Here is a 27810-nt window from a genome sequence, read left to right as displayed (position 1 = left end):
GAGAGTTGGGGGGAGAGAGGGATGCAAAACTTGAGAGACTATTGAATGCTGAAAATGAACTGAGAGTTGAAGGAGAAGGGGGAGGGGGGAAAAGAGGTGGTGGTGATAGAGGAGGGCACTTGTGGGGAAGAGCACTTGGTGTTGTATGGAAACAAATTTGACAATAAACTATTTAAAAAATAAATAAAGAAAAAAAAAGGAAAAAAAAGAGTCAGGTGTTTGACTGAGCCACCCAAATGCCCTTGGATGACCTTTTTAATGTGGGCTTCTCTGTAGGCCCCATGGGGAACGGTTCCTCATGGACTGTGCTTATGAACTTGAAAGAGGAAGATGTGTAAGGAGCTGAGTGCACTCAGCCTAATGGAAGCCTGCCTATGGGCCCAGTGAGGAGCCTGTGTCTTGGCAGGACAAGGTAGAGGGTGAACTGAGCACGCTGCTGCCCTTTCCAGACATTTTTTATTTGGTGCGCCTGGGTGGCTCAATTGATTGAATATCAACTTCGGCTGAGGTCATGATCTCATGGTACATGGGTTCGAGCCCCGCATTGGACTCTGTGCTGATAGCCCAGTGCCTGCTTTGGATTCTGTGTCTCCCTCTCTCTCTGCCCATTCCCTGGTCACATTCTGTCTCTATCACTCTCAAAAATAAATAAACATTACAAAAATTTTTATAAAGCCATATTTTTTGTTTTGTGTGTGTGAGAGAGGGCACAAGCAAGGGGACAGACAGAGAGATAGGAGAAAGAGAATCCCAAGCAGGCTCCACACTGTCAGCACAGAGCTAGATGTGAGGCTCGGTCTCATGAACTGTGAGATCATGACATGAGCCAAAATCAAGAATTGGACACTAATTGACTAAGCTACCCAAGTGCCCCTCATTTGTTTTCTTGTGATGAGAACTTTTAGGATTTACTCTTAGCAACTTTCAAATATGTAATAATAGTCCATCATATAGTCCATGTTGTATGTTACATCCTCTTGACATACTTATTGTAGAACTGGAAAGTTTTTACTTCTTCACCTATTTTGCCCACCTCCCACTCCCTGCCTTTGGTAACCACCAAGCTGTTCTTTGTATCTGAGTTGGTTTTTTGTTTTTTAGGTTCCACATAACAAGTGAGACCATATGGTATTTGTCTTTCTCTCTCTGACTTACTTCACTAAGCATAATACCCTCCCTGTCCATCGATGTGTCATAAATGGCAAGATATCATTCTTTTTTTATGGCTGAGTTATATTCCATTATATTCACATATCTATTTATCTGTCTGTCTGTCTGTCTATCTACCTACCTAAATCTTTCATTTCCTTTATCCATTCTTCCATTGATGGACATTTAGCTTGCTTTCTTATCTTGGCTATTATAAACAATGCTGGAGTGAACATGTGAATGCAAATATCTTTTTGAGTTACGCTTTTGTTTTCTCTGGATAAATACCCAGAAGTGGAATTGCTGGATCCTATGGGAGTTCTATTTTTAAGTCTTTGAGGAGCCTCCATACTGTTTTCTGTAGTGGTTTTAGTAATTCACTTTCCCACCAACAGTATACAAGGGTTCCCTTTTCTCCATTTCCTTGCCACCACTTGTTATTTCTTGTCTTTTTGATAATAGCCATCCTGGCAAGACTGAGGTGATATCTCATTGTGGCTTCAACTTCCATTTCCGTGATAACTGATGTTGAGCATCCTTTGGTATACCTGTTGGCCATTTGTATGTCTCCCCTAAAACATATCTATTCAGATCTTCTTCCCATATTTCAATCAGATTTTTTAAACTATTGAATTGTATGAATTCTTCACTTATCTTGGATGTTAACTCCTTATCAGATATATGATTTGGAAATATTTTTTTCCCATTCAGTAGGTTGCCTTTTCATTTTGTTGATGGTTTCCTTTGCTGTGTGGACACTTTTTAGTTTGAGTTAGTCTCATTTTCTTTTTTTTTTTTTTTGGTTTGTTTTTGCTTTTGTTACTTTTGTTGTTAGTGTCAGATTCAAAAAGTCATTGCTAAGAACTATGTTAAGGAGCTTATGTCCTATGGTTTCTTCTAGGAGTTTTATGTTTTCAGGTCTTAGTTCAAGTCTTTAACCCATTTTGAGTTTTTTTTGGTGTGTATGATATAAGATATGGGTCCAATTTCATTCTTTTGCATGTGGCTGTCCAGTTTTCCAAGCACTATTTGTTGAGAACACTGTCCTTTTCCCACTGTGTATTCTTGGCTCCTTTGTTGTAAATTAATTGCCCACATGTGCATGGGTTTATTCCTGGACTCTCTGCTGGCTTCTATTGATCTATGTGTTTTTATGCCAATGCCATACTGTTTTGATTACTACAGTTTTGTAATGTAGTATAATCAGAGACTGTGATACCTCCAGCTTTGTTCTTCTTCCTCACAATTGTTTTGGGTATTCTGGGTCTTTTGTGGTTCCATATACATTTTAGGATAGTTTGTTCCATTTCTGTGAAAAAAAGCCATTGGAATTTTGATAGGGAGTGCATTGAATCTGTAGATTTCTTTGGGTAATATGGAAATTTTAATAATAGTCCTCTAATCCATAACACAGAATACCTTTCCATTTATTTGTGTCTTCAATTTATTCATTCGTGTCTTATAATTTTCAGTGTATAGGTCTTTGACCTCCTTGGTTAAATTTATTCTTAGATATTTTATTTTTGATGCAATTATAAGTGGGATTTTCTTAATTTCTCTTTCTGATTCTTCATTATTAGTGCATAGAAACAACAGATTTTTGTATGCTGATTTTGTATCTTGGAACTTTACTGAATTTGTTTATTCTAACAGTTTTTTTTTTGTGTGTGTGTGGATTATTCAGGGGTTTCTATATATAATATGTTATCTGCAAATAGTGGCAATTTTACTTCTTTTCCAATTTGGATGCCTTTTACTTTTAAAAAAAATTAAAAAAAATGTTTTTATTTATTTTTGAGAGTGCGAACAGGGGAGGGTGAGGGAGAGAGGGAGACACAGAATCTGAAACAGGCTCCAGGCTCTGAGCTAGCTGTCAGCACAGTCTGATATGGGGCTTGAACCCATGGACTGTGAGATCATGACCTGAGCCGAAGTTGGACGCTCAACTGACTGAGCCACCCAGGTGCCCCAACTTCTTCTTGCCTGATTGCTCTTGCTGGGGCTTCCTGTACTGTGTTGAATAAAGGAGGTGAGAGTGGGCATCCTGGTCCTATTCCTGATCTTAGAGGAAAAGTTTTCAGCCTTTCACCAGGAAGTATGATGTTAGTTGTGCGCTTGTCTTATATGGCCTTTATTATGTAGGCTGAGGTATGTTCCCCTGTACCTACTTTTTTGAAAGTTTTTAATCATTAATGGATGTTGAATTTTGTCATATGCTTTTTATGCATTGTTGAGATGATCTGATTTTTATCCCTCATTTTGTTAGTATAGTATAAGAAATCTACATTAAAAAAGATCTTAGGGGTACCTGCGTGGCTCAGTTGGTTAAGCCTCCAGTTCTTGATTTTGGCTCAGGTCATGATTTCGCAGTTCATGAGATTGAGCCCAGTGAGATCTGACAGTGCAGAGCCTGTTTATGATTCTTTCTCTCTCTCTCTCTGCCCCTCCATGTGCACATACTCTCTCAAATAAATTAAAAAAAATAAAATTTATGTTTAAGCAATATTTACCCCACCATAGGGCTCAGACTTAACCCCGAGATCAAGAATTTCATACTCTACCCACTGAGCCAGCTAGGTACCCCTGAGATCTGCATTTTTGAAATGGTATTTTCACAAGTATGTCTCTGACCATACTTTAGAAATGTTGGATTAGGAAAAGAAGACTGAAAAGGAGAAAAACAACAGAATTATAAAAATTACTGAGTCCAGGGGTGGCTGGGTGGCTCAGTTGGTTAAGCATCCACCTTTGGCTCAGGTTATGATCTCACAGTTTGTAGGTTTGAGCCCCATGTCAGGCTCTGTGCTGACAACTAGCTCAGAGCCTGGAGCCTGCTTCAGATTCTGTGTCTCCCCCTCTCTCTGACCCTCCCCTGTTCACGCTTTCTCTCTCTTTCTCAAAAAATAAAAATATTTAAAAAAATTAAAAAAAATTACTGAGTCCATAAAGAATCAAGAAAGGAGAGAAAAGAAATAGAACAGGCAGGAAAAATAGGCATAGAAGAAGATGGTAAAATTAAATCTAAATACAAAGGTTACATTAAATGCAAAATGAAAAAAATCAACTATATATTGTTTAAAGAAGCAGTATAGAATGTAAGTTAAAAGTAGAAGAATGGATTAAGATGTACTTGTGAATACTTAAATAAAAATTTGTGGGGTGCCTGGGTGGCTCAGTCGGTTGAGCCTCTGACTCTTGATTTAGGCTCAGGTGTGTGGGATGGAGCCCTGTGTCAGTCTCTGTGCAGAGAATGGAGCCTGCTTAAGATTCTCTCTCTCTTCCTCTACCCTTCTCCTCCACTTGTGTTCTCTCACTCAAATAAAATTAAAAAAAAAAATCTGTGGCTACACTATGAGGCATGAGTCCAAATACATTTTAAAGAAAATGAAGACAAAACTGTGTGTAGCAACAGTTTCCATGCAAAGAGGAAACAGGCTCGGAGCAGGGAGGGATGGTCACAGACTGAGTCCAAAGCAGACGCAAACAGTGATGACTGGAACCTTCCTGCTGCTTCTATACCGGGTTTGCACGGGTGGATGGCTTGGTGATTCACTTCTCCTGGGTGGGATTTCTCCTGTGGTACCTGACAAAGAGCAGTTTACTCTAACTGAAATGAAATAAATATTTTAGAAATCAGCCAGACATAGAGAGCTTATCTGGCTGATTCTGACCAGCTGCCAGGGCTGTGGCGTGGGCACTTCAGACCTGGGCACAGAGGGCTAATGATGCCTGTGTGTGCATGGTGATATAAATAATAGTTACAAGTAATGGTGGTTAGTATGTTCTGCCACTTTCCCCAAGATAGTACCTTTGTCACATATTCATCAACCTAACCCTTACCCTCTTTGATTTTCTTCTCCATACTTAATACTAGTTGGCTATTCTAATATATGTCTGCTTCTGATCTGTTGTCCCATCTAGAATGTAAGTGCCACGTGGGCAAGAACTTTGTTTTATTCCCTTTGTCCCCAGTGCCTAGAATGGTGCCTGGCACTGTGGAAGGAAAAATGACTTTGAGAGTTGACTTGTGCCGGGTACCCTGCTAAGCACTTTGTTTTATTAAAAATTTTTAAAAAAATATTTATTTTTGAGAGAGAGGTGTAGAGTATGAGTTGGAGAGAGACAGAAAGACACAGAATCTGAAGCAGGCTCTAGGCTCTGAGCTATTAGCACAGGGCCCACTGCAGGGCTCGAACTCATGAACCATGAAGTCATGACCTGAGCTGAAGTCAGATGCTTAACCGACTGAGCCACCCAGACTCCTGTCTGCTAAGTATTTTATATACACGATCTCATTTTGTCCCAACAACTTTAGAGGTAGCTACCCCAAAAATGAGGAAACGGAGATCGGTGAGATTAAGAAAATGACCTGAGATTGTGTAACCTGTTAAGTGGCGGAGCCTGAATTTGAATCCTGGTCTGACTAACTGTGGAACTCAACTGTTCCCTTTTGCTGTTTTCCTTCCGCAGGGTCTGGGGACATGGCCCGAAGGGCTCTCAAGCTTGCTTCGTGGACCGGCATGGCTCTCGGAGCCTCTGGCTTCTACCTCTACAGCAACAAGTACTTGGATCCTAATGACTTTGGTGCTGTCAGGGTGGGCAGAGCAGTTGCAACGGTAGGTTTTTCTCATTGTCAGGGTGGCAGAGGAACTGCTGTATTTCCTGCAGGTGTTTGCACATGTAACAGATGTCCGTGCCAGCCACACGTGTGGAGGTGCTGGTGTGCCCTTCCCTGTGCAAAGCTCCCTCAACACGCTAGCACAGGCGTGGGTGTGCACCTTCACACACCTGTAGTCCTGTATGCCCAGCCTCTACCAAAATGAGCCCGAACAGAATGGGATTGCATGGGGTCTCTGTTCTCTAGCCTTTACGTGGTAGGTTCTGTGTGTAAGTTCAGTGACAGACCTGGACCGGAGCTCCTCAGCAAATGTATGTGGAGAGACTTTGCAGCTTTGATTAAACTCTACCCCAAAACTTGGGTTTCTCTCCAGTGAGCTCGTGGGAGTGGTTCCTGATGCAGGGCTCATACTCAGAGCATCTGGGCCTTTGGGGATCCCCTCCAACCCGCAAACTAACAGAATCTGAGGGGCTCCTGGGTGGCTCAGTTGGCTGAGTGTCTGACTTCGGCTCAGCTCATGATCTCATGGTTCATGAGCTTGAGCCCCGCCTCGGGCTTGCTGCTGTCAGCACAGAGCCCACTTTGCATCCTCTGTCCCCCTGCCTCTCTTTGCCCCTTCCCCACTCACACTGTCTCTCAAAAATAAATAAACATTAAGAAAAGAGAGTCTGAGTTGAATATTTCACCATTAGAGGTGTTCTCCAGTGGCTCAGGAACATCCTCCCTGTGGGATTGTGTCCTCTTAACTCTGCTGAAAGGAGCTCTCCCAGACATGCATATATAGCTGCCCCATTGGTGGGTTAGTGGCTACATGCTTCATGCTTTCTTGCCTCCTTTGTCTGCTGCAGCATGAACTCATCCTTTCTTCCTCTTGGCATAGATATACTATAATGCACGGTCTGTTTGGGTTGTCGTCTAATCACTTCCTTAATACTTGGTATTGTGAAGTCTTCTCCCTAGCCCGTTATAGAATCTAACGGACAGATAGGCCATGGAGTATGAAATGATCTCCAAGTGTTTATTGAGTGCTTTTTGGGGGCTCCGCATGGTCTTTACAGGCTTTGAGAGGTAGAAACGAACCAACCCACCCACATCCAACTTTGAAGGAGCTGATAGTTGAGGAGTGCTCATATGAACGGGTCAAAAACCAGTGGGTTTGTTTTAAAGCCATGGATTGAGTCAAGATGTGTGACTCAGGTGACCAGTGCTGTGGAGCCTCAGACACAGGAGTGAGGCCCATAGGCTGGGAGTCAGGATGAGTGCCTTAGGGGAAGCAGGCTTCGATGGAACCTTGGGGGTTTGAATACGGTTGACCCTTAACAGGTTAGAGTGTGGACACCCATGCAGTCAAAAATACATTTATAACTTTTACTCCCCCAGAGCTTACTGACTAATAGTCTACTGTTGACTGGAAGCCTTACAGATAACGTGAAGAGTTGATTAACACACTGTTTGTATGCCTTATGTATTATATACTGTATTCTTATAATAAAGTAATCCAGAAAAAATGTTATTGAGAAAATCGTAAGGAAAGGATGCCTGGATGACTCAGTTGGTTAAGCATCTGACTTGGCTCAGGCCATGATCTCCTGGTTTGTAGGTTCGAGCCCCAGGTCAGACTCTCTGCTGTCAGTGCAGAGCCCACTTCGAATCCTCTGTCTCCCTCTCTCTCTGCCCCTCCCCCCACCTTTCCCTCACACCTGGATGTGGTCTCCAAAGAAACAAACATTTAAAAATATCATAAGGAAGGGAAAATACATTTGCAGTCCCATCCTGTAGTTTACCAATAAAACCCCATGTGTAAGTGGACCTGCACAGTTCAAACTCATATTGTTTAAGGGCCAGCTGTAGCTGGGAATGAGGGAGGAAGGTATTTACCAGGGATTTATAGACCAGTCACTAGGCTGTGCATTCTTTAAAGGCTAGGGCTCTGGTCTTGATCAGCCTTGTGCACTGTTCAGTGACCAACTGTTGCTCGCGGTTGATGCTCAACACGTTTACGTCAAGTGGAATAAAGCTTTGGAGTGTAGACAGGGGAGCATACTCCTCTAGGTATCAGCCTTGTAATCCTCTTACCTTCTAGGGGCTTCAGTTGCTTAGTTCTAAAAAGGAAGGTTTGGCCTAGGTAATCCTCAGGGCTGAGATATCTGGAAGCCTGTAATTTCCTGATTTAGCCAAGAATATGGGGACTTCTCCTGGACTTTTGACCAAGGGACCCAGAATCAAAACTTAGGCTGCTAAAGCAAACATCAGTGTAAAACAGTGTTTACTTGTGGTAATAAGTTTATCCAACGGCATTCTTTCAACTAGTCTTTACTGAGCCTTTAGCTGAGTGCCTGGCACTGTAAAAAGGTGCTGGTGTCGTGGTGATGAGCAGGAAGGACAAGCTCTGTGTGTACAGAGCTGGAATTCTAGCAAAGAGGAGATAGTCTACATACCAGGAAACAAATGAGCAAGGTAATTTCAGATATGATAATTCTGTTAGGATAAATAATTGAGAGCTCTTGGCGGGTGGGGCAGCCTTAGATCGGGGGCTCTCCACGGAGGCGGCATTTGTGTAGACCTCTCGTGGACAGGAAGAAGCCAGCCAGGCTAAGATCTGGGGCCGGAGCCTCGTAGCGGAGGGGTTGTCGACTGCTCTGGACACACTGCCTGTGTCAGGGGCCTGCAGCCACAGGGCTGGGCGGGGGAGCAATAGTCAATGTCCACGTGCCAAACCTCTCTTTTCCTTGGTTCACAGACAGCTGTCATCAGTTACGACTATCTCACCTCCCTGAGGAGTGTCCCCTATGGCTCAGAGGAGTACTTGCAGCTTCGATCCAAGGTAAGGAACCCATGGACCTGTCTGAGCCAGGCCAGGACTGAGTAAGTCCTGAAGTACTGCAAAGCCAGTGAGCTTCCTGTGGGTCCCTAAAGGGGAGACGGAGGCTGGGGGCAGAGGAGCTTTCCTCATCGGAGGTGTGTTTGTGCTGACGGGCCGGGCTGCCAGGCTGACATCAACTGGATCCTGTGATACTGAGGTTATTAATCTACAAGGCACTATTGGGGAGGCTGGTGTGTGTTTCTGGGGAGCACAAGGTGTCTGGGATGACTCAGGAGGGATGAAGGCTCTGTTCCTGAGATAACTCAGTTGGCTTCCGAAGTGCTTTGTCAGGCAAAACCCAGTTGAAAGAGGTTAATTGCTTTCCTGTCCTCTCACGGCTGTACTGGGGCTTCTTGTTAGGCCTCTGAGTGGAGCTGTTGACCCCACTCCCTGGCTCCTCACCTGGAACAGGCGAGATGAGTTGGGGCATCACACAAGAGCGCATTTTTTTGGATGTGAGTTGAGTTTGGAGTCAAGTGTAGATACTTTTGGTTCCTCTAGAGAGAGGTTTGTGATAGATCTGTATGTCTTTGCTCAGCCTGAAATGCCCTTGGCCCCTTAGAAAATCTCTAGTCATCCTTCTGGCTTCAGCTCAAATACCTTTCCTCCGTGACACTTTTCCTTCTCAATCATTCCTGGTGGATGGGGTAATTAATTTAAAAAATTTTATTTAAACTTTTCATTATACAATTTCCAGCCATTAGTAAGAGTAGAGAGAATAGTATAATGAACCCTATGGTACTATTATCCAACTTCAGACATTATCAATATTTGGCCAATCTTGTGTCATCTTCTCTCCCACTCATTCATTCATTTATTTTTGCTGAAATATTTAATTGTTTTAATGTTTATTGTTGAGAGACAGACAGAGCATGAGTGGAGGAGGGGCAGAGAGAAAGGGAGACACAGAATCTGAAGCAGGCTCCAGGCCCTGAGCTGTCAGCGCAGAGCCGGACTTGGGGTTTGAACTCAACGAACCATGAGATCATGACCTGAGTCAGGAGAGTTAAGCAAAGTTGGTGCTTAACGCTTAACCATTGAGCCATCCAGGAGCCCCTTTGCTGAAACATTTAAAAGCAAATCTCAGGCATCATATTATTTCTTGTGTAACTACTTCACTTTGTATCTCTAATAGATAAGTACCTTAATAAAGCTACAATACCATACTCATAACTAACAAAATTAATAATATGTCTTTAATAATTTCTTTTTTTAATTAAAACAATTTTAATGTTTATTTTTTGAGAGAGAGAGAGAGAGAGAGAGAGAGACAGAGTGTGAGTGGGGGAGCTGCGGAAAGAGAGGCAGGCACAGAACCGGAAGGAAGCAGGCTCTAGGTTCTGAGCTGTCAGCACAGAGCCTGATGCTGGGCTTGAACTCACAAACTGTGAGATCATGACTTGAGCCAAAGTTGGCACTTAACTGACTGAGCCACCCAGGAGCCCCTGTCTTTAATAATTTCTAATAGCTAGTGTATACTCAAATATCCCTGGTCCCAAAAATTAAAGTTGGCTCAGTACAATCTGAATCCACACAAAGTGGCATATATTGCATTAGGAAACATCAACCAAAATCTCCAATCTATAATATCTCTCTTCCCTCCTCCCCTCTCCTTTTTTTGAGCTATTTGCTTATTGAAGAAAGCAGATCATTTGTCATGTAGATTTGTCCTGTCCATATTCAGGATTTGGCTGATTGCATCCTCACAGTGTCATTTAATGGGAACTAGATTCACATGCATGCAAGTGTATTAACATTTGAACCTACAGAATGACCCTCCTGACCCTGTTCCTCACATACCTAGTTTTCCTGCCTGGGAGTGATGGTCATCTTGTCCTGTGTACTCTTCCAGAGACATCCTCCTATTTGAATTTAATCACTCTGTCTTCTTTATTTCTATGAAAGATGACAATTGCTTACATGTCTCTCACTTTAGAATATAGGTTATTTTAGATCAAGGATTGGGTCATCTTTTTTTGCATTTTCTACCTCTAGTGACGATGTCTAGGACGGAGTTGACTTCCTATCTGTTTCAGGCTGCACCCTGCTAGCTCCTTCCTTGGGAGAGGACCTAGAATGGGTACTAGGTTTGTATTTGGAAGACCTGAATTTCTGCTCTGTCTTTGGGATGGTCATTTAGCCTTTGGAGCTGCCATTTTCCTTGTCTGTAGACCGCAGTTGGCTGTGCCACATGTTGAAGGTTAAATAACTATCTGAGAGTGTGTGTTGTGAAATGTAAATGTAAAGCAGGTCTCAAAAGGAAGTCCGATGTCTACTGGGAGGTGTTCTCCCGTGAGGACAGAGACTTGGTCTATAGATCTTCATATCTGTAGCACCTATGGCAGTACTTAGGACACAGCAGGTTCCGGATAAAGGTTTGTTGAGCAAATGAATGAACGAAATGTTAGTTTGTATGGAAGATCTCAAAGCCTTCCATCTCTGGGACTTGATGCCAAACTCCTGCTTTTCCCCTGCCCCTTCCCCCCATCCCTCCTTCTCCATCTAACCAGTACTCTAGGCCATAGAGCCCACCAGAGTGACACTCTGCACAGAGGCCAGGCCAGGGCACAGGGGCAGTGCCCTGCAGAGGAAGAGGTGGATGGGTGATGTGCAGACAATTGCCCTCACGTGTATGTCATCTGAAAGGCAGTGGTGCCACAGCTCCTGGAGAAGTTGACGGCTTCAGGGGTTGCAGGAAGGAAAGTGCAGCGTGATCTTTGACAGGAGGGTAGCACGTGGTAGCTGGCACCGATAGTGGGTGCAGGCTGGTTCCTGGGAGCTATACCTGGGAAGGGGAGCTGGCTGGCACTAAAGAGCATGAGTAAATACTGCAGGAGTGTGTTCTTCCATTGGAGCACTTATCTGTTCTGTCTTTGTGACTGATAAAGGAATGAGTGAAGGGTAAAACATAATTATCTCACCTGTCAAGCCAGTGTCCCTGGGTCCTGCAGTATGCCAGAGCCAAGAGACAGTGACTTAGAGAAGCACTTTCAAGGTTGGTGCTCAGCTGGCTGGTATCTCAGTGACTCAGCTTCACATCAGGAGGGGATGGGAGTCAGAGTCAAGTAGTGGTTTTTAGGGGTGCAGTGGCACTTTGCTGGGCAGCTGAAGGGGTGTGGCGAAGCCCCGATGCTTTGGAGAGCCACACTCTCTGTGTCCAAGATGCTTATAAACAGAGGCGACAGGTGTGAATCGACATGTCCACAGGCAGAAAGAAGTCACGGCTGGTACGGATGTCCAGACTGGGGTGGAGGAGACGGGATTGCCTGGATTCTGACTGAGGTATTGGAGTGTGGTAGACGTATGTTCATTTTTCGGTTCAAGAGCCATTCTTGTTTTGGGGAGTAGCATCCAAAACTTCCTTTGGGGAACTTATATTTCATGTACTCACCATGAGGTTTGAGCGAGGCTTACCCCACCCTCAGCTCCAAGAGGGGGCATGTGACTTAGGCCATCTACAGAGTCCATTCCTCTGGCCATAGAGATTGATTCAGGGATGGGCACCTGAGCCAGTATTGGTCAGTGAACGTCAGGTCCAGGACTTTTGGGGGTATTTCCTATAGAACAATGCCTTTTCTACTGTATTAGCTGTGAGTATAGGCTGTTGACCCAGAGCTGCTGGCAGCCATTTTGCCACCATGAGGGGAAAGCATGTCTGTGAATGGGAGTCAGTATTGTGGAGAGAAGTAGTCATTTGAGTCCCTAGATCTTGCTGAGGTTGGAATAGACTTTCCAGTTATATGTGCCAGGAAATTCTCTTTTGGCTTTAGATGGTTTGAGATCAGTTTTCGGTTACTTGCAATCAAATGAGTCCTGATACACTGGGGATTCTTGGAGAAGCATGCTGGATTTTTTAAAAAAGTTTATTTATTTTGAGAGAGAGAGAGTGCAAACAAGGGAGGGGCAGAGTACGAGAGGGACAGAGGATCCAAAGTGGGCAGAGAGCTCAATGTGGGGCTTGAACTCATGAACCATGAGCTCATGACCTGAGCTGAAGGCAGATGCTTAGCCGACTGAGCCACCCAGGCTCCCCATGAGAAGCATGCTGGATCTTGAAACGCAGTTAAGGTTTTGATAGATCACAGAAGAAAGAAATGAAATTCAGAAATGCCAAGGCCTGAACAGGGTGAGGAGAGGTTCTCATGGTGCAGAGTAGTATTTGAGCCATTTTGGCCCTGGAGCCAGGTTCTCAGGCTCCTGGTCTGCCACCAAGCACCTCTACTTCCTGTCTGTACAGTGGTGGCGGTGGCCTTTGCCTCAGATGGATTTGTAAGAACAGAGGTGAGAAGCTTTATTTAATTAAATACCGTGGATTATTGAATCTTGCCAGAGAGGAAATCAAAGTGCACAAGGTTTGCCTCAGTGGCTCCTTATCATTTTAATGAACAATTTAAGCGTTTCCTGTTTTCCTTTTTTCTATGTTTGTTAATTGGCATTCTTCTGTAGGGAGGAGCCATCCCTTCTCCTTCAGTTGTTTACTTAAGTATTTTTATCACTATCAACTCATGGATATTTATTTTATTCTATGGATTCCAATCCAAAATAATCATTAATTATGCAAACTATTTTAATTTTGGTCATTGGGAGCTCTTTCAGGTTGATTCCGATGTCCTTTGGAATGTCTCCATTCCTTTTTGAGCACTGTCTTAACTTTCTAAGACCCAGACTCATCTGGTATTTTCCTTGCCCCAGCCCTGGAATCCATCACTTCTCCAAAGAGCCCTGGCTACTTTTATTGGAGATTGGCATTTAGAAACCAAGATGTTGGTGCTAGATGTGTGTATTGCTCCTAGAGTGCCATTGTTTCTAGGTCCTTTCAGAAGACAGAGTTATAAAATATATGTGTGTATACTTATGCATGCACTCACTTATCAGAAAACCATGAGTTCATACTGATATCTCCAATTTCAATCTAACATCATAGAGTTTATTTTAACTCTCTCCCATTCTTTATGTGTAACTTATTTCTCTGACAGTGAGCAATCAGCATCTTATTATCCATAATATATTCACATACACTTGTTCAACCCTAATGTACCCTAAAATAGTTAAGACCCCTGAGGCATAGCAGAGCAGAGAGAGTGGCTTAAGCTGGGTGAGACTGAATGAAGTAAGTGGGTATTCGAGCTGGGTTTGGAAAGGGGGTAGGGTTGAAACATGTAATGCTGGAGACAGGTGATTTTGGCTGAGATTGATGGGTAAAATTTTGTGGATTGTCTATAAGAAACAGATTAGTTCAGTGTTACTGGGGACTAGGGATGGGTGAGTGAAGGGGCGTTCTGGCAAAGAGAATTAGAGCTAGGTCACAGAGGGACGGGAGACTAAGATTTATACCAGAGGTAGTAGGGAGCTATGGCAAGTTCTTGGGTAAAGTTTTATTAAGCCTTCAGGGAATAAGAATGCTTAACGTCATCAGTCACTGAATATTTTTTGAGCTTCTATTCTATAGACAGTGAGTAGAAGCATGTGGAGTGGGGGGAAAAGGGGCACGACAGAGCGGGGAGTAGGGAGTGAGTGAGATCACAGGTGCATCTTCCTTTCTTAATCAGAGTCCTAATGTAGAAGGGACCCCAGCTGCTGCTGTGACTTTTTAGCTGAATCCAATTTCTTGCTCTTGAGTAGGTCACTGGGCCTCTGTGGTATCAGATGCTTTAGCTCAGTGGTATGTGTGTGTGTCATATTAATTACTCTAGTACTTACCATTTGGGCCTGAGGAGGTAACGATTAATACTCTTTTCCTCCTTGTCTGAGAAGCAGAAGCAGGGTCTCTGCCAGGAAGAGCTCAAAGTGTCAGCTTTATACTGATAAATGCTGGGCTCGAGCCTGTGTCTTGGGTCTGCGAGCAAGTGGGCTTGTTCAGCTTTCACTCCTGAATTTAATAGACTCACCACGTGGGCACCAATGTGGCAGGACAAGCCTCTCAAATGGGAGCCTCTGCATCTTAGGGCATGGAGTGGCTGAGTATCAGTGCCCTTCAGGTGTGTACAGATCCCAAAAAGGGAGGGGAGGGCTGAGCATGACCTGTTTCCTTTCCCAAACTCATCAATCAGATTGAGTGAGAGGGAGAAGAAAGGTCGGGAGCAGTACACCTCTAGTGGGGCTCCCGTAAAACTTAGAGATAGGAGGTTCACCAGCAGTACTCACCTGCAGATAGGAGGTGGCTGTTAGAACCTTTTGTACCCATTAAATTCTGCCAACATTTATACCTGACCTTGGGCTTGAGTGTGGGATACCAATTTCAACATGACTGAAACCTGCATTTATTTAATTTTTATTTTTTTAGCATTTATTTATTTTTGAGAGACAGAGAGAGACAGATCATGAGCAGGGGAGAGGCAGAGAGAGAAGGACACACAGAATCAGAAGCAGGCTCCAGGCTCTGAGCTGTCACCGCAGAGCCCGATGCAGGGCTTGAACCCGTGAACTGTGAGATCATGACCTGAGCTGAAGTCGGACGCTTAACTGACTGAGCCACCCAGGCGCCCCTGAAATCTCCCTTTAGAGGGAAGGGTCATATGTTGTCAACTTGTAGAACCGTGGCATGTGATGGGTGTTTTGGGGGGGAAAAGGATACTGGTGAGAGGCATAGAGTGGGGGCTTAGGTTGGGGGATGACTCTATTTATACTTATGTCATCGACCTTGAGAAAGATATTTTCAGCACCAGCTAGCTCGGGCCTCTAATGTACAGACAGAACTGAAGGTCCAGAGGCATGATGGGATTTCTTTAAGTGCCCCCCTTCCCTCGACCCTGCAGTTTTTGTGGCACATCTTGGGTTTGGACTTGGACATCTAGATCTCGCCTGATCTCGTGTTCTTTTCACTTTCTATATGTGGTTGTCTCCTGTTTATCCATTTACAACCTGGGGGAAAGCACCAAGTGTAACCAAAAGATGCCTGTGTAGCCACTCTTGCCAACTAGCTGCTACCTCTGTGTTGCTTCTCCCCTGGGTCCATCCTGAGCCCTGGGGCTGAGGTCTTGCTGGGGTAGGTTTGGGAGACACAGAGGAGGAGGACGAAGGGCCATAGAACCTCCTCTGGGGAATTCCTTTTTTTTTTTTTTTTTTTTAAGTTTATTTATTCTTGAGATGGGGCAGAGATAGCATGGGCATGGGAGGAGCAGAGAAAGAAGGAGAGAGAGAGGCTCCCAAGCAGACTCTGTCTGCACTGTCAGCACAGAGCTCATTGCGGGGCTTGAACTCATGAAACCATGAGATCATGGCCTGAGCCGAAGCTGAGTCAGATGCTTAACTGACTGAACCACCCCAGGGAATTCCTTTTTGTATTTAATCAGTCAACCAAAGAGTTAAATCAACAAATATTTGGAATTTGCATTTCCTAGTGGAAGGAAGTATAGACCCTCCAAAGGAATCCGTGGATGCTAGCTCTTCGCTTTGGGAAAGGCTTTCAACTGCCAGTTTTGAGGATAAGCATGCTACCAGCTTAGTGAAGGGATGATAACTCAAGAAGTGCCTTAAAGATCTTGTTGCCCATTGGGAACCATAGCAGTGTCTGGTTCTTCAGGCATACTCTCTGAAATCTGCGGACTCTCCTGGCCAAACTGGGACGTAACTTCACCATTCTTCTGGCCATCTGTGGTTTTAACAAACCTTAACGGAGCCTGCTCTGTGCCAGGGCTTGCATGAGGCTCAGCCTCAGAGGATGTAAAGGGAAGTAAGACTTGACCTCTGCCCACCAGTTGCTCACAGTCCCGTGGGGCAGACATGAAATCCCCAGTTGCGGAAGGATCCATTTGTCTTCAGTTCAGCGCTGGCTCCTGACAGCAGCTAACTCCCAGCCAAGGAGTCGGGGGTGGGGAGGGCAGGAGCCTTGCACGGGAGGGGCTCCTAACCCATGGTGGGGGGTGAGGGTGGAGTGCACATTTAGGAAGGCCTCTCTGGTGTAGCACGATCTATTTGTGCCATGGTTACTCTGTGTGCACACCGCCAAACTGGTGTGGGAGCTTTCTGGTGAGTTTTCACGTACTCTGTCCCCCAGGCCCCGTTTAACTGCTTTCATTTCTCATTCTGGAACATTTGTCAGAGAGTATGTTCTATACAGAGGAGGACGAGAGAAATGGAATCCTTGCTGTCTTGGTGACTGGCTTTCTCAGAGTTTGTGATAATTTTTGCAGGAGCATGAGCTGCATTTTATTTGCTCTGCTTGGGTCATCTAAGGACCAGGCCTGTGGAAGAGAGAGCCGGAGTCTGCAATGGCACCCAGGGCCTCCCTTTTAGCTTTCTATGTACCCAGACCTTTCTGAGTCCTGCACTGTAAACCTGAACTTTCTGCAGTGGCCCTGATTCGGGAAGAGTTCCACAGACTTAGGAACTGGGGCCTTGCTATGGTCTGGGAGAGACATGGCGGGTCTCCTATCCGTGGGGAACCTGGAGGGACATGTGGCTTGACTGGGGCTTCTCCTTGGAGGTGTGGTGGTTTCTCTGTATTTCCCAGGCAGGGCGTGCAAATGTCAGAATGTCGCCTTGATTGCTCTAGATTTATCAGTGACCTGTGGACCTGCATACCTTGTATTTTAATTTTTTTTATTAAAAGAATTTTTTTTAATGTTTATTCATTTTTGAGGGAGACAGAGCATGGGTGGAGGAGGGGCAAAGAGAGACGGAGACACAGAATCCGAAGCTGGCTCCAGGCTCTGAGCTGTCAGCACAGAGCCCAATGTGGGGCTCAAACCCACAAATTGCGAGGTCATGACCTGAGCTGAAGTTGGACACTTAACTGTTGAGCCACCCAGGTGTCCCACCCCTTGTATTTTTAAAAGCATGTGAAATGTATGAGATCTAAGGAAAGGCATAGAAAATAATTTAATGGTCACTCATATACTCACTGCACAATTTCAGAAATAATACCTTACCCACACAATTGCAGCCCCCTGGGTACTTCCCGGATTCCAGCCTTCCTCCTGCAAAACCAGAAGCAAGTACTCTGTTGAAGTCATTGGTTGGCCTTCCCATGTACTTCTTTATAGCCAACTATGCAGGTGTTTGTATGAAATTTTTCATCCTATTGACCTTTTTCCTTGCTTGATTTTGTTCTAAGCAAACTTGCAAGTTTGATAGACCAGCTATCTCTTTTTTTTAGGGGTATGCATATGCAAATAAGTGCCCTGGGTCCCACCTGAAATTGCCGCTTATACTGTCTTTTTGTGCACCATCACTGGTGCCGGTCACCCTTGAAGAAACAGGCTGCTGCATCTGTAGCAGATGCCTGGCCCAACTGGCTTGCAGCCATCCTTGCCTCTGTCTTTCCCCTGCTGGGTGTGGCCACTCTCTGTCCAGCTCTTCTCTGAGCTCACCCTATTTATCTCCTGGGGCTGATTTGGACTTGAAGCTGCCTGATAGGATGGTATTTGCTGCTGCTCAGAAATAGTGATCTCTTTGCAGAGGCCCCAGATGAAATGAAATAAAATAAGCCCTTGTGTTTTTGGTGATGGGAGGCCATTGCCATGTGCTGGGCATCTCTCCGTACTGATCAGTGCAATCAGTGGCATTAGCCAATTCCTCATTTGCGTGTGTCTGTCTGTAGCTTTCTTGCCTTACACAGGCTGCCTGGACACACAGGGCTGGCTTCTTCCTGCCACACAGCTCATCACCTACTGCCCCTGCTCCTGGTTCTTGTGGGGTGGGTGGAGGATGCCAGGGTGCCCTGCTCCTCAGGGATGGTGCTGTGTAGCCTACACCAAATGGGGCAGGGGCTGGAGGAACCCCAGCTGGAGAAACTGCCCTAGCCCATCTCACACCCCATCAGACTAGCCGTGGCTGGGCTTCTCATTATTTTATTGCTTTTCCCACTACAAACCCCCCACCATTGCCTTTCCTGCCCTGGAATGGGTGCTTCCACCACGGCCCTGCTGTTTCTACCTGTGCCGAACGTAGTACTGGGAAATGGGATGATGGCATGTGACGAGGGATGCCGCAAACTAGGACTCCTTACTGCGAAGCTAGTTTAGTATTGCAGTGGGTTACCAAGGACGGCTGTGAATTCTGTATCTGGAAGGGCAGCCTTCCAGAATGAAATAAGAGATTCTGTCTGTCTCTCATGGAGGTGGGCATGTGACAGCTCACTGGTGTTTCTAATTTCTCAGACGGCCAGAGACTCCTGAGGAGCCTTATAAAGTGCAGATTCCTAGACTCTGTACCCTAAAGATTTATTTCCAGTGATTCTGAGGTGAGGCCTGGAAATCTGTATTTTTAATGAGTTCCCCAGGCAGGCTTCTGATGTGAAGAACAAGTGTTCACATTGACTGAACCCTGTGGGACCGGCATTCCACTAAGCGTTCTTTCCATTTTATCTCCTGTAACTTCACAATCTGTAGATACTATTGTTATCCTCCCCATTTTATAGATGGAGAAACAGAAGCACAGATTAAGTCACTTGTCCAAGGGGCTACGGCTGGTAAGCAGGTGTATTATTCTCTCACAGTTCTGGAAGTCACAAGTCCAAAATCAAGGTGCCAGTGGGGCCGTGCTCCTTCTGGTGGCTTCGGACATGCTTTTTGGCTGTGTCACTACAGTCTTTGCCTGTGTCTTTTCTTGGTTATAAGGACCTTTGTCATGGGGTTTAGGGCCTACCTGGGCAATCCAGAGTGATCTCATCTTAAGATTCTTAGTTACGTCTATAGAGGTCTATAGAGATCCTTTGTTTTCCAAATAAGGTCACAAGCACAAGTCCAGGGGATTAGGACAAAGGCATATCTTTTGGAGTGCCACCATGTGACCCAGTACAGAGTCTTCAATTTAGTCACAAATAGTGTGGCTCCCCAGCCTGTGTTTATAACCGTGCAGCTCCTGGCCCTCTGATCCGGATTGGATGAGCTTTGAGGGTTCCTCTAGACCAGGAGCCAAGGCATGGCTTTCCTTGCTGTGCAAGGGCGCTTCAGGCCATTTGTCAGGCCTTGACAAACCTTGCCCTCTCTCCCACCCCCTCAGCCCCCTACTGTCGTTCCCCAAACCCTTTGAGCTGTTTATCCCCGACTCTGAAATTCTCAGTCTTCATGTGCTCGGGAGGTTAGGCCGCAGGGGCTGCGAGGCCTCACTCCTGCTGGCTCAGGTGGGATGCATTTCTCCTGCCTCAGCGTCTGTGTCTCCAAAATGGGAATTGCTGGAATAGCAGGGGTAGATGGAAGGCTGTGAAATAACTAACAAAGTTGGTGGAAGGCAGTCTGCTGCTATAAGGTTGATGGAGACGCTTGTTAACCACACTAATAATCTAAGAGCCTGTTCTTGATTTCCCGCTTCTCACTATCTTGGCCCCAAGCAGCTATTTTCTACCAAATTAAAATCCACTCAGCTCCCTTTCTGTCCCTGAATAAAAGTACCCTCAAAGCTCTCGCCTGTTCCAGCAAGATTTTTTAATAGACTTTTCCTTGTAGAACCGTGAGACATATGTCCAATTAGCAGAATAACTTCACTTAAATGTACAAATAAACTGTTGACAGATAATGGTGCAACATATGTGAGGCTAATTTAAGGCATCGTGGTTTGGAAGCTGGGACACTACCCCCTCCCTCACCCCCGGATGCCCCACACTCCATGCCCTCTCTGATCACAGTGCAGAGCACCTAAACCACTCACCGTTCATACAGCCCATTGTGTAGCGGATTTTAATTGAACACCTCCTATGGACCAGGCACTGTGTGAGGTGCCAGGTATGCGGTGGTCTGTTCTTGTGGGGATAAGAGAGATTTAACAGCAATGGAACTCATGAGAGCATCCTTTCCAGGAAGTCATGTGTCTGTTCTGCTTGCTGCTGTATCCTCAGCACTTAGAACAGTGCTTGGCACACAGTGGGCTCTTTTTAGTGAATCCATGAGTTAAGTAAATAAGATAAGATCAGAAAAGAGATAAACCATGGTCATGGAATAAAAAGCGACCAAAGCCAGGCTGGGGAAGGGTTCTCTGATGTGGGTTTTCCATTAGAAACTGGAAAGTGACGGAAAAGCAGCAGGTGGAGAGCAGTGAGAGTATTGTTGGCCGAAGAGGCAGGGCGGACTGCCTAATTTACAGGGCTTAGTGCAAAACGGGACTTCGGGATTCCGGCTGGAGGTGTGGAAGTCAGTCTCTGTTCCCCATGGCCCTGCAGCCCTGACACGGGGCAGCCCCCCCCAAGAGATTCCTGCGTCAGTGCTGGGATGTGCTCAGGGTCTGGACTGGGGGCGGGTGAGGGTCCCTGCTGAGTCTCCTGTTGACCTTGCCCTAGTGAAGCTGGTCTAGGTTGGGGAGGGACATATGTATGAGTCTACCCTGCCTAGGCTTACACTCAGGCCCCCAGTGGGGACAGAGGGCAGTGGCAGAATGCAGATCTTCTCCACCAGTGTGACATGATTGCCACTGTGAGAGGAGAAGCAGCCTGGCTGTGGGGGTGGGGGACTGTGTGCAGCCAGGGCACTAGGGGTGGAGCAGGGCATGGGCAGCTGAGAATTCACTGGGGAGGTAGGACTGTGTGCAAGCTAAATCCCCTAGCGCCTGCTGCTTTGTCCCATCTGGCTTCATTTGCAAAATACAAATTCAAAGATATATGAAGAATTACTAGCCAGCTGCTGTATTAGTTTCTTATTGCTGTTATAACAAACTACCACAAACTTAGTGGTTTAAAATGTTACTTTATTCCATTATAGTTCTGGAGGTCTGAAGTCTGAAAGGCTTCTCTCTGGACTAAAATGAATGCATCAGAAGGGCTGCCTTCCTTCTGGAGGCTCTAGGGGAGAACTCACTTGTCTTTCTCACCTGTATTCCTTGGCTCGGGGCCCCCATTCTCCATCTTCAAAGCTGGCAACATCTGACCAAGTCCTTTTCCTGCTGCCGGCTCTCGGGGTCTCTTCTTCTGCTTCCCTCCTCCACTGGAAAGAACCACCTAATAATCTGAAGTCATCTTTCCATCTCAAGGTCAGTTATCAGCAACTTTACTTCATCTACAACTTTACCTCTTCTTTGCCACATCGGGTAATATGGTCCCATGTTTCAGTGTGTAGGTGGTGGGCATCTATGTGGGGGTGCAGGCGGTATTTTGTCTTCCACATTAAACCATGAGTGTGGGGGCCTTCCAAGAGCCTTCCAAGTGTGGCTGCACTGGCCACATGCCCCTGAAGCTGACCCTCGGAAGAGAAGATTGCAAGCCTAAAAGCCCTGAGATGGGAATGAGCTTGGCTTATTCAAGGCTCTGAAAGGAGGCCAGCGGGATGGAGTAGAGTGACTGACAGGACATGTCGTACAGAATGAGGCGGGAGAGGCCGGCTTGGGCCAAGAACACAGGGCTCCACGGCCACAGTGGAAGGTTAAGAACAGCAGGCTAGTTAGGATCTGTCTTTAAATCTTAAAAAATAAAAAACTCTACAGGAAAATTCAAATGCAGTTAAAAAGTAGAGAGAAAATATGATGAACTCTGACACCTAGATCTAAAATATGTTGCTGTAATTCTTTCACTTATTAATTTTTTTTCTGCTGAAGAATTTTAAATTGCAGAAATCATGCCATTTCACCTGTAATTTCCGTGCGTATCTGTAATCGCTGATGTTTTCTAAGTATTTTCCTCATTATCTCCAGGCATGAAATTATCGAGAGTTCTTTATTTCTTCTAACTCCTATACGTGTTATGTTGTCCCCCCCCAATGCCCCTACCATTGACCTTCACGTTGCGCCTGCGCTTTGTGCACGTTCCCACTTTCTGAGGTCAGTGAGGCCTCCTTCCCTGTACTGAGGATCTTGTGTTCACTTCCTCACTACAAGCACCCCAGATCTCAAGGCTGTTAGAAAACGAAAAAGACTCCTGTCCCCCACCCAAGCCCATGGCCTCAGCAGGGACGATGGGGAAGGGATGGGAGGCAGGCTGCCTGGATATGTTATTCTGCTTGTGGCCTAACATTTGTTTTTCTTGTCTGTAATTGCCGTTCCAGAAATGCCCTCACTCTGCTAGCCGCAGAGCAACTGTTGAGAACAAATTAATTATGCATCTTCTCAGTGTGTGTGATTAAGGGGCAGATGGAGGGAAGGGTTCTCTTCAGTTTTTCTGGCAACTAAGTTCCCAAATGGATGCTTTCCAGACCAAAGAGTGCATGTCCTGGGCTCCTGTGGGCATCTGGATTTGTCTGTGTGGTGACGGGCTTGCTCACTGGCAGGCAGAGTCACATGTTGCCAGTAATAATATTATTAATCCGTTAAATTTGCAGTACATTCACTGTTTGCTGAGGGCCTGCTCACATCAGCTCATTTGTTGGGATTTCAGGGATGCTGGAACAACTTTCTTTGCTTAATACCTCACTAAATCATTGCTGATGCTTGTAATTCCACCATTAGAGATTAATTCCTTTGGCCTAAAACTCTGTTCCCTATTAAAATGCAAGTATCCTTGGCAGCTGTGATGCATGTTTTATTCATTAAGCCTTCTCAGGCACTAGCAGCTGCCCTCCCCAAATGCCCCCTCCTACAACTTTCTTTTTAGGATGGCCTTTTCTGAAACAGAACCTATATTTGGAACGTATCCCATTCCATAGAATTCTGCTCTCAGTTCTGAGGCTGGAATAACAGGTAAAGAAACTCCTGCCAAGGAGGCAATGACAGATAATTTCCTGTATTATAACCTCTAGTGTGCATTTTACCTGAACTTTCTGGAAACACAGAGCTTAATGCAAAGGAACCTGTATCCCTTTATCCCATCCTATCATCCTGCCATGACTTTGGATCTCCTCTGTATCAGGCTCCCTTCCTGGAGCAGAGGAAAGGGGCCTGGCAGGACCACACTGAGAGCAGGTCCAGTCTGTGTAATACCGATCAGGCATTGGCTTGGGGCATCATTCATCCATATGGTGAAGGAAGTAGAGCTGGCCACGTGTAACATCATGTCCATTTTTCAGAAGGAAGGTTGAGGTGTAATGATGGTGATCTGGTTGCAGTGGGACTAGCATTAAAGTCTTGCCTTTAGCACCCCAGTGACACAGCTGTAGATTTTGAGAGTCGGAAGGCACCCTAGAAATAATCTAGCTCTGGGAAGGCACATGCATTTCCTTCGCTGACCCCACTTGTAGGTAGTGGTTGGCTGACTGCAGGGTGGAGAACGAGCGTGTCTTCACCAGGACTCAGTGAATGTGTGTTGTCTGATGTGTGCTGGGGGTATGGTGATAGGGGCGAGACGTGTGCCACCCACGCCATTGCTGCTTCTGCCCAACCTTTTGTTTTACAAAGAGGCCCACTGAGGTCCAGAAGGCTGGGAGGATGTGTCCAGAGCTTGTCTAGCAGGCGTAGGGTAAGGGGCAGAACTGGTCCAGAATCCAGGTTTCTTGAGTTCCGGTTTGGAACCTTTACTTTTGGTGGAGCCAGATGTTCTAACAGGCATTTCACTGTTGCTAAAGTGCGTTGTGGTCTCGAGGCCACGCTACCTGGGTTCACATCCCAGCTCTGCCACTAGTTAGCTACAGGCCCTTGGCTGGGTGCTGTAACTTTTTTCAGACATTGCTGCTTCCTCTGTAAAATAGGTGATATTTCTTGTGCCTACCTTACAGGGTGGTTATGGACTGAAATAGATAACAAACATATAAGATAAACACATATAAAATGTTAAAAAAATTTTTTAATGTTTTATTTATTTTTGAGAGAGAGACAGTGTGAGCAAGGGAGGATCAGAGAGAGAGGGAGACACAGAATCTGAAGACAGGCTCCAGGCTCTGAGCTGTCAGCAAAGAGCCTGACGCGGGGCTCGAACCCATGAACTGTGAGATCACGACCTGAGCCGCCCCAGATATAAAATGTTTAGATGAGCGCCTAACACACAGTAAGTACTAAATAAATATTAGTAACTTAATTTAAATGTTAGGTTTTACTTTATTATAGGGCCACAGAATCTTCCCATAGTCACCTCCTCTGCAGAATTGCTCAGAGGTACCCCCGGACGCCTGCTTCTCATCCTTCCCCGTTGACTGCTCTGTGATCTTCCGGGTTTGAAGTAGTCCTGGAATTTGTAATTTAGTGACGAAAATTCCCACATACCAATAATCAGGTGTGAGATGGTGCTGGGTCTGTCAATGCCTGCACTTCTGGGTGTCCTACTTCACACTTTACAGAATTGTGTTTGGTTTGGACATGTGACAAAACCCTGGAGGCCTGCTGTGGTCCTCCAAGGGCCAGCCACCATGTGGGGTCTTGGTGATTATTTTGCCTCATCTGTCTTCTGATCGGAATGTTGCTATAGTCTCTTCCCCAGACAGTCCCTGCTCCCCTGGGCCAGTGTGTTGCTAGTCTCCAGACTGGGCATCCATGCCCAGCTGGTGCCACCCCATCCCTCACACCCATTTCTCCTGTGGGCGTAGATGGCACAGCCCAGTCAGAGCCCAGACCCGAAAGCTGTGCTGTGGTTACTTCCATGCCTGAGTCTAGCCGCGCAGGCTGTCAGTAGTGGTTCCCTTTGGGTGACCTTGATGGGGAGGCCTGGGGAGTTGGAGGAGTCCAAGATCATCCTGGGAGTCTGGCCAGGGGTGACCTCCTGCAGGATGAATGGTCTGCCCCCGGCATTATTTGACCTTGCCTCCTGGTAGAGTGGCATTTCCTGACGGCAGCCGTGTCTGGGACCCCCCTTGGAGAGTTTAGGGCATGGGAATGGCAGCGGTGGGGAGGGCTGTCTGGGTGCTGTGTGGTGCTGGGTGCTGTGTGGTGATGGGCGTGTGGCTTCTGTTGAATGAATCATTACCGAATTCAGTCTTGCCTGGTTGCAGAGAAAAAACCCTCTGTTGTGGACCCTCAGGGACACCTTCTTGGAGTCTGTCTGTCTGCTCCCTGGGAAAGGGATGAGGGCTGTGGGAAGGAGGCTGCCTCCTTGGAAGATGGCCCCAGCATTGTCCCTCACATTTGGAAGCTCTGTTGCCCTGGGCCTCTTACTTTGGGCCACAGCGTGGTGTGGTTGCAACCTGGCCATGTATGCGGGTGCCTCCTTGCTTTTTGTCATCTAGGCCTAGAGCAGAGCCTACACGATCGTAGCCACAGACGTGCAGCATGGGCTGGGCCCGGCTTTGGCTCAGGGAGGTGCAGACGAATGGAGGGCTGAGCCGCGCTGGGGATGGAACGCTGGGCTCTGCCGTTAGTTCTGTGATGGGGGAGGGGGCAGCTGCATCTGTAAGAATGAGGGGCTGGTGGGGAAGAGAGAAAGCAGGAGGCATGCTGGGACTGGGAGGAGGGCAGGGGTGAGGAGAGAGGCCTGCATCCAGGCTGAAGAGAGTTTTGACAGGTGAAAAGGAGTGAGGCATGGTGAGATTGTGGCGTGTCCTGTGCAAAGGCCAGGGGGCAGAGGGTGGTGCAGGACATTACCCATCACTGGGTTGGGAGATAACTGATGAGGGGAAGGCAAGAGATGAAGCTGGCGGGTGTCTGGACTGCGTCGTGCTGGGCCTGCTTGGCCCAGGTGGGAGTTTGAATTTCATACTGAAGGCCTTGGAGACTTTTGGAGGGTTATCAGTGACGGTTGTCCTCCTTTCCCAGTGTGGCCAGTGTCCTGCCCCTTCCTGGGCCCGCTTCCTTGGGCAGCACAAGCCGGTGGCCTTGTCCATTGCCACACTGAGACCTTATGTCTCTCGGGCCTCGCTTATAAATGAAGGACCTATTTGACCTTGCATTATGCTGACAGGTCATTTGGCACCTTAAATTTGATCCTCATTTTAATATGAAATTATTAGATGTTAGTAAAACATAAGATGATAAGATACTCGTTCATACTTAGATGCTCACACGTTTATCACCTATTAATAAGTACGATAAATTGAAGACAGGAATTTTTTATTTCAGAGACTTAGGACTTCATATATACAAGAAGTGTGACTAAAAAAGTATAATTGATTTATAAACATAAAACAGTGTTCTAGAATTAGGTAGTGGACAGTTGTACAACTTATTGGATATAGTAAAAAACATTGTACTATATAGTTTAATGGTTAATTTTATGATATGTGAATTATTTCTTAATTTAAAAGTAGAAATCATTTATTAGAGCAATAATTATATTACTAATAAATATAGGGATTCAAGAAATAATTACTTATAATTTCACCAAATCAAACTCATTATGATTCTTATATACCTTCTAATACCATTCTGTTACATCTACAGTGTTCTATCAATATAATGAACTGCTTTTCTCCGTGTGTTATCCTTCATATTTTCCATGTTGTCCTGTAGTCCATTTAAAATAGCAATTTAAACATTATAAAAGCAGTTTATGAAAAGCCCACAGCTAATATCATCCTCAATGGAGAAAACAGAGAGCTTTACCCCTGTGATCAGGAACACGGCAGGGGTGTCCACTCTCACCACTGTTGTTTAACATGTGCTGAAAGTCCTAGCATCAGCAATCGGACAACAAAAGGAAATAAAAGGCATCAGAATTGGCAAAGAAGAAGTCAAACTTTCACTTTTCTCAAATGACATGATACTCTACATGGAAAACCCGGCAGACTCCACCAGAAGCCTTCTACAACTGATCAATGAATTCAATAAAGTTGCAGGGTACAAAATCAATGTATAGAAATTGGTTGCATTCTTATACACCAAAAATGAAGCAGCGGAAAGAGAAATCAAGAAACTGATTCCATTCACGATTGCACAAAAAACCATAAAATACCCAGCAGTAAACCTAACCAAGGATGTAAAAGACCTATATGATGAAAACTATAGAAAACTTATGAAAGAGATTGAAGAAGACACCAAGAAATGGAAAAACATTCCCTGTTCATGGATCAGAAGAATAAACATTGTGAAAAAGTCATTACTACCCAAAGAAATCTACACATTCAATGCAATTCCCATCAAAATTGCACCAGCATTCTTCTCAAAGCTAGAACAAACTATCTTAAAATTCAGATGGAACCACAAAAGACCCCAAATAGCTAAAGTAATATTGAAGAAGAAAACCAAAACGGGAGGCATCACAATCCCAGACTTTAGCCTCTGCTACAAAGCTGTCATCATCAAGACAGTATGATATTGGCACAAAAACAGACACATAGACCAATGGAATAGAATAGAGAACCCAGAACTGGGCCCACAAATGTTGGCCAATTAATTTTTGACAAAGCAGGAATGAGTATGCGATGGAAACAAGACTGCCTCTTTAGCAGGTGGTGCTGGGAGAACTGGACAGCAACATGCAGAAGAATGAAACTAGACCACTTTCTTACACCATACACAAAAA

At 45.5% G+C, this 27810-nt stretch overlaps 1 protein-coding gene across 4 annotated transcripts in view; it reads left to right on the top strand.

The window, feature by feature from the left end:
• The window catches only part of ADCK1 (aarF domain containing kinase 1), a 163449-nt gene that overhangs the window by 44819 nt on the left and 90820 nt on the right, over positions 1-27810 (top strand). For all 4 annotated transcript variants that reach the window (XM_029952829.1, XM_029952826.1, XM_029952827.1 and 1 more), the window contains 2 exons: positions 5620-5765; positions 8508-8591. In XM_029952829.1, coding sequence (XP_029808689.1) covers positions 5620-5765; positions 8508-8591 — 230 coding nt within the window. The remainder of the gene's footprint in view (positions 1-5619; positions 5766-8507; positions 8592-27810) is intronic.

The sequence above is a fragment of the Suricata suricatta genome, chromosome 9 (genome assembly GCF_006229205.1).
Source record: "Suricata suricatta isolate VVHF042 chromosome 9, meerkat_22Aug2017_6uvM2_HiC, whole genome shotgun sequence".
Lineage (NCBI taxonomy): Eukaryota > Metazoa > Chordata > Mammalia > Carnivora > Herpestidae > Suricata > Suricata suricatta.
This window is presented reverse-complemented; position numbering and strand designations above follow the sequence as displayed.